Here is a 7,052-nt window from a genome sequence, read left to right on the forward strand (position 1 = left end):
TATCGACAGATATTGACTTCACTCAATCTCTCAAGTGCACACAACTTTCTTGAGTGTTTGTGTGAGTGTGAAGCCAAATCATGGTTCCAAACGGCAACCCCCAGGACAGCCCTCATCCAGACAGGACAGTCCAGAACACTCCTATCCCAACAGGACAGTAGAGAACCCTCCTATCCCGACAGGCCAGTTCAGAACCCTCCTATCCCGACAGGCCAGTCCAGAACCCTCCTATCCCGACAGGCCAGTCCAGAACCCTCCTATCCCGACAGGCCAGTCCAGAACCCTCCTATCCCGACAGGCCAGTCCAGAACCCTCCTATCCCGACACGCCAGTCCAGAACCCCCTATCCCAACAGGCTAGTCCAGGATCCCCTATCCCAACAGGCTAGTACAGAACCCCCTATCCCAACAGGCTAGTCCAGAACCTCCTATCCCAACAGGACAGTCCAGACCCCATCCCAACAGGACAGTCCAGAACCTATCCCAACAGAACAGTCCAGAACCCCCTATCCCAACAGGCTAGTCCAGAACCTCCTATCCCAACAGGACAGTCCAGACCCCATCCCAACAGGACAGTCCAGAACCCCTATCCCAACAAGCTAGGCCAGAACCTATCCAAACAGAACAGTCCAGAACCCCTATCCCAACAAGCTAGGCCAGAACCTATCCAAACAGAACAGTCCAGAACCCCTATCCCAACAAGCTAGGCCAGAACCTATCCAAACAGAACAGTCCAGAACCCCCTATCCCAACAAGCTAGGCCAGAACCTATCCAAACAGAACAGTCCAGAACCCCCTATCCCAACAAGCTAGGCCAGAACCTATCCAAACAGAACAGTCCAGAACCCCTATCCCAACAAGCTAGGCCAGAACCTATCCAAACAGGACAGTCCAGAACCCTCCTATCCCAACAGGACAGTAGAGAACCCTCCTATCCCGACAGGCCAGTTCAGAACCCTCCTATCCCGACAGGCCAGTCCAGAACCCTCCTATCCTGACAGGCCAGTCCAGAACCCTCCTATCCCGACACGCCAGTCCAGAACCCCCTATCCCAACAGGCTAGTCCAGGATCCCCTATCCCAACAGGCTAGTACAGAACCCCTATCCCAACAGGCTAGTCCAGAACCTCCTATCCCAACAGGACAGTCCAGACCCCATCCCAACAGGACAGTCCAGAACCCCCTATCCCAACAGGACAGTCCAGAACCTATCCCAACAGAACAGTCCAGAACCCCTATCCCAACAGGCTAGTCCAGAACCTCCTATCCCAACAGGACAGTCCAGACCCCATCCCAACAGGACAGTCCAGAACCCCCTATCCCAACAAGCTAGGCCAGAACCTATCCAAACAGAACAGTCCAGAACCCCTATCCCAACAAGCTAGGCCAGAACCTATCCCAACAGAACAGTCCACAACCTATCCCAACAGGACAGTCCAGAACCTATCCCAACAGAACAGTCCAGAACCTATCCCAACAGGACAGTCCAGAACCTATCCCAACAGGACAGTCCAGAACCTATCCCAACAGGACAGTCCAGAACCTATCCCAACAGAACAGTCCAGAACCCATCCCAACAGGACAGTCCAGACGACAACACACCCGAGGAGAGGGATAGAGAGAGACGAAGACAACAAAGAGGAAAAGGAAGAAAGTGGATAAGGGGATGAGTGAGAGTGATGAGAGGAAAGAGAGTGTGTAGTGAGTTGGGTGCTGAGCTATGGTCTGGTATTCCTGTGAGGGGGCCTGACTGATGGTCTGGTATTCCTGTGAGGGGGCCTGACTGATGGTCTGGTATTCCTGTGAGGGGCCTGAGTGATGGTCTGGTATTCCTGTGAGGGGGCCTGAGTGATGGTCTGGTATTCCTGTGAGGGGGCCTGAGTGATGGTCTGGTATTCCTGTGATGGGGCCTGAGTGATGGTCTGGTATTCCTGTGAGGGGGCCTGAGTGATGGTCTGGTATTCCTGTGAGGGGGCCTGAGTGATGGTCTGGTATTCCTGTGCGGGGCCTGAGTGATGGTCTGGTATTCCTGTGAGGGAGCCTGAGTGGTGGTCTGGTATTCCTGTGAGGGGCCTGAGTGATGGTCTGTTATTCCTGTGAGAGGGCCTGTGTCAAATCAAATCAAATCAAATCAAATTTTATTTGTCACATACACATGGTTAGCAGATGTTAATGCGAGTGTAGCGAAATGCTTGTGCTTCTAGTTCCGACAATGCAGTAATAACGAGCAAGTAATCTAACTAACAATTCCAAAAAAACTACTGTCATACACAGTGTAAGGGGATAAAGAATATGTACATAAGGATATATGAATGAGTGATGGTACAGAGCAGCATAGGCAAGATACAGTAGATGATATCGAGTACAGTATGTATATACATATGAGATGTATGTAAACCAAGTGGCATAGTTAAAGTGGCTAGTGATACATGTATTACATAAGGATGCAGTCGATGATATAGAGTACAGTATCAACGTATGCATATGAGATGAACAATGTAGGGTAAGTAACATTATATAAGGTAGCATTGTTTAAAGTGGCTAGTGATATATTTACATCATTTCCCATCAATTCCCATGATTAAAGTGGCTGGAGTAGAGTCAGTGTCATTGACAGTGTGTTGGCAGTAGCCACTCAATGTTAGTGGTGGCTGTTTAACAGTCTGATGGCCTTGAGATAGAAGCTGTTTTTCAGTCTCTCGGTCCCAGCTTTGATGCACCTGTACTGACCTCGCCTTCTGGATGGCAGCGGGGTGAACAGGCAGTGGCTCGGGTGGTTGATGTCCTTGATGATCTTTATGGCCTTCCTGTAGCATCGGGTGGTGTAGGTGTCCTGGAGGGCAGGTAGTTTGCCCCCGGTGATGCGTTGTGCAGACCTCACTACCCTCTGGAGAGCCTTACGGTTGAGGGTGGTGCAGTTGCCATACCAGGCGGTGATACAGCCCGCCAGGATGCTCTCGATTGTGCATCTGTAGAAGTTTGTGAGTGCTTTTGGTGACAAGCCGAATTTCTTCAGCCTCCTGAGGTTGAAGAGGCGCTGCTGCGCCTTCCTCACGATGCTGTCTGTGTGAGTGGACCAATTCAGTTTGTCTGTGATGTGTATGCCGAGGAACTTAAAACTTGCTACCCTCTCCACTACTGTTCCATCGATGTGGATGGGGGTGTTCCCTCTGCTGTTTCCTGAAGTCCACAATCATCTCCTTAGTTTTGTTGACGTTGAGTGTGAGGTTATTTTCCTGACACCACACTCCGAGGGCCCTCACCTCCTCCCTGTAGGCCGTCTCGTCGTTGTTGGTAATCAAGCCTACCACTGTTGTGTCGTCCGCAAACTTGATGATTGAGTTGGAGCGTGCATGGCCACGCAGTCGTGGGTGAACAGGGAGTACAGGAGAGGGCTCAGAACGCACCCTTGTGGGGCCCCAGTGTTGAGGATCAGCGGGGAGGAGATGTTGTTGCCTACCCTCACCACCTGGGGGCGGCCCGTCAGGAAGTCCAGTACCCAGTTGCACAGGGCGGGGTCGAGACCCAGGGTCTCGAGCTTGATGACGAGCTTGGAGGGTACTATGGTGTTGAATGCCGAGCTGTAGTCGATGAACAGCATTCTCACATAGGTATTCCTCTTGTCCAGATGGGTTAGGGCAGTGTGCAGTGTGGTTGAGATTGCATCGTCTGTGGACCTATTTGGGCGGTAAGCAAATTGGAGTGGGTCAAGGGTGTCAGGTAGGGTGGAGGTGATATGGTCCTTGACTAGTCTCTCAAAGCACTTCATGATGACGGATGTGAGTGCTACGGGGCGGTAGTCGTTTAGTTCAGTTACCTTAGCTTTCTTGGGAACAGGAACAATGGTGGCCCTCTTGAAGCATGTGGGAACAGCAGACTGGTATAGGGATTGATTGAATATGTCCGTAAACACACCGGCCAGCTGGTCTGCGCATGCTCTGAGGGCGCGGCTGGGGATGCCTTCTGGGCCTGCAGCCTTGCGAGGGTTAACACGTTTAAATGTCTTACTCACTTCGGCTGCAGTGAAGGAGAGACCGCATGTTTTCGTTGCAGGCCGTGTCAGTGGCACTGTATTGTCCTCAAAGCGGGCGAAAAAGTTATTTAGTCTGCCTGGGAGCAAGACATCCTGGTCCGTGACTGGGCTGGGTTTCTTCCTGTAGTCCGTGATTGACTGTAGACCCTGCCACATACCTCTTGTGTCTGAGCCGTTGAATTGAGATTCTACTTTGTCTCTGTACTGGCGCTTAGCTTGTTTGATAGCCTTGCGGAGGGAATAGCTGCACTGTTTGTATTCAGTCATGTTACCAGACACCTTGCCCTGATTAAAAGCAGTGGTTCGTGCCTTCAGTTTCACACGAATGCTGCCATCAATCCACGGTTTCTGGTTAGGGAATGTTTTAATCGTTGCTATGGGAACGACATCTTCAACGCACGTTCTAATGAACTCGCACACCGTATCAGCGTATTCGTCAATGTTGTTGTCTGACGCAATACGAAACATCTCCCAGTCCACGTGATGGAAGCAGTCTTGGAGTGTGGAGTCAGCTTGGTCGGACCAGCGTTGGACAGACCTCAGCGTGGGAGCTTCTTGTTTTAGTTTCTGTCTGTAGGCAGGGATCAACAAAATGGAGTCGTGGTCAGCTTTTCCGAAAGGGGGCGGGGCAGGGCCTTATATGCGTCGCGGAAGTTAGAGTAACAATGATCCAGGGTCTTTCCACCCCTGGTTGCGCAATCGATATGCTGATAAAATTTAGGGATGGACTGTGATGGACTGTGTTCGTGTGAGGGGGCCTGAGTGATGGTCTGGTATTCCTGTGTGGTGGTCTGGTATTCCTGTGAGGGGGCCTGAGTGATGGTCTGGTATTCCTGTGAGGGGGCCTGAGTGATGGTCTGGTATTCCTGTGAGGGGGCCTGAGTGATGGTCTGGTATTCCTGTGCGGGGCCTGAGTGATGGTCTGGTATTCCTGTGAGGGGGCCTGAGTGATGGTCTGGTATTCCTGTGAGGGGGCCTGAGTGGTGGTCTGGTATTCCTGTGAGGGGGCCTGAGTGATGGTCTGTTATTCCTGTGAGAGGGCCTGTGTGATGGACTGTGTTCGTGTGAGGGGGCCTGAGTGATGGTCTGGTATTCCTGTGTGGTGGTCTGGTATTCCTGTGAGGGGCCTGAGTGATGGTCTGGTATTCCTGTGAGGGGGCCTGAGTGATGGTCTGGTATTCCTGTGAGGGGGCCTGAGTGATGGTCTGTTATTCCTGTGAGAGGGCCTGTGTGATGGACTGTGTTCGTGTGAGGGGGCCTGAGTGATGGTCTGGTATTCCTGTGAGGGGGCCTGTGTGGTGGTCTGGTATTCCTGTGAGGGGGCCTGAGTGATGGTCTGGTATTCCTGTGAGGGGGCCTGAGTGATGGTCTGGTATTCCTGTGAGGGGGCCTGAGTGATGGTCTGGTATTCCTGTGAGAGGGCCTGTGTGATGGACTGTGTTCGTGTGAGGGGGCCTGAGTGATGGTCTGGTATTCCTGTGAGGGGGCCTGTGTAGTGGTCTGGTATTCCTGTGAGGGGGCCTGAGTGATGGTCTGGTATTCCTGTGAGGGGGCCTGTGTGATGGTCTGTTATTCCTGTGAGGGGGCCTGTGTGATGGTCTGTTATTCCTGTGAGGGGGCCTGTGTGATGGTCTGTTATTCCTGTGAGGGGGCCTGTGTGATGGTCTGTTATTCCTGTGAGGGGGCCTGTGTGATGGCCTGTTATTCCTGTGAGGGGGCCTGTGTGATGGTCTGTTATTCCTGTGAGGGGGCCTGTGTGATGGTCTGTTATTCCTGTGAGGGGGCCTGAGTGATGGTCTGGTATTCCTGTGAGGGGCCTGAGTGATGGTCTGGTATTCCTGTGAGGGGGCCTGAGTGATGGTCTGGTATTCCTGTGAGAGGGCCTGTGTAATGGACTGTGTTCGTGTGAGGGGCCTGAGTGATGGTCTGGTATTCCTGTGAGGGGGCCTGTGTAGTGGTCTGGTATTCCTGTGAGGGGGCCTGAGTGATGGTCTGGTATTCCTGTGAGGGGCCTGTGTGATGGTCTGTTATTCCTGTGAGGGGGCCTGTGTGATGGTCTGTTATTCCTGTGAGGGGGCCTGTGTGATGGTCTGTTATTCCTGTGAGGGGGCCTGTGTGATGGTCTGTTATTCCTGTGAGGGGGCCTGTGTGATGGCCTGTTATTCCTGTGAGGGGGCCTGTGTGATGGTCTGTTATTCCTGTGAGGGGCCTGTGTGATGGTCTGTTATTCCTGTGAGGGGCCTGTGTGATGGCCTGTTATTCCTGTGAGGGGCCTGTGTGATGGTCTGTTATTCCTGTGAGGGGGCCTGTGTGATGGTCTGTTATTCCTGTGAGGGGGCCTGAGTGATGGTCTGGTATTCCTGTGAGGGGGCCTGAGTGATGGTCTGGTATTCCTGTGAGGGGGCCTGTGTGATGGTCTGTTATTCCTGTGAGGAGGGCCTCTGTGTGTTAGAGGGACACCAAATAGAGATTATACCATAGAGAGCTTTCATCTCTCTAACACCCCTCCTTACCTGTCCCTTGTTTCCTTCTTATTCTCCTGTTTCCCCTAAAGCCCCCTCCCTCTCTCCATCCTCCTGCAGCCACGCTTCTGTCCCTTGTTTCCTTCTTATTCTCCTGTTTCCCTAAAGCCCCCTCCCTCTCCCCATCCTCCTGCAGCCACGCTTCTGTCCCTTGTTTCCTTCTTATTCCCTGTTTCCCTAAAGCCCCTCCCTCTCTCCATCCTCCTGCAGCCACGCTTCTGTCCCTTGTTTCCTTCTTATTCCCTGTTTCCCCTAAAGCCCCTCCCTCTCTCCATCCTCCTGCAGCCACTCTTCTGTCCCTTGTTTCCTTCTTATTCCCTGTTTCCCCTAAAGCCCCCTCCCTCTCTCCATCCTCCTGCAGCCACGCTTCTGTCCCTTGTTTCCTTCTTATTCCCCTGTTTCCCTAAAGCCCCTCCCTCTCTCCATCCTCCTGCAGCCACTCTTCTGTCCCTTGTTTCCTTCTTATTCCCCTGTTTCCCCTAAAGCCCCCTCCCTCTCT

General features: G+C 52.6%; 1 protein-coding gene across 1 annotated transcript; it reads right to left on the reverse strand.

Annotated features, from left to right (window-relative positions):
- Positions 1–1,716: 1,716 nt before the first annotated feature.
- Positions 1,717–6,523, reverse strand: LOC121841552 (early nodulin-75-like). The gene is made up of 4 exons (XM_042310642.1): positions 6,508–6,523; positions 5,271–5,999; positions 4,771–5,061; positions 1,717–2,060 (listed from the first exon to the last, which is right to left on the reverse strand). Exons 1-4 carry the CDS (start codon positions 6,521–6,523, stop codon positions 1,717–1,719), a joined length of 1,380 nt encoding a protein of 459 aa, XP_042166576.1.
- Between the last annotated feature and the right edge of the window lie 529 nt (positions 6,524–7,052).

The sequence above is a fragment of the Oncorhynchus tshawytscha genome, linkage group LG32, assembly GCF_018296145.1.
Source record: "Oncorhynchus tshawytscha isolate Ot180627B linkage group LG32, Otsh_v2.0, whole genome shotgun sequence".
NCBI lineage: Eukaryota > Metazoa > Chordata > Actinopteri > Salmoniformes > Salmonidae > Oncorhynchus > Oncorhynchus tshawytscha.

Bases quoted from the DNA above. Each gene is read 5' to 3' on its own strand.
- LOC121841552 (XM_042310642.1), bottom strand. The intron at 5,062-5,270 runs GTCCATCACACA...GCCCTCTCACAG, and splicing joins GGCCCCCTCACACGAACACA to GAATAACAGACCATCACTCA. The intron at 2,061-4,770 runs GTCCATCACAGT...GGCCCCTCACAG, and splicing joins GGCCCCCTCACACGAACACA to GAATACCAGACCACCACTCA.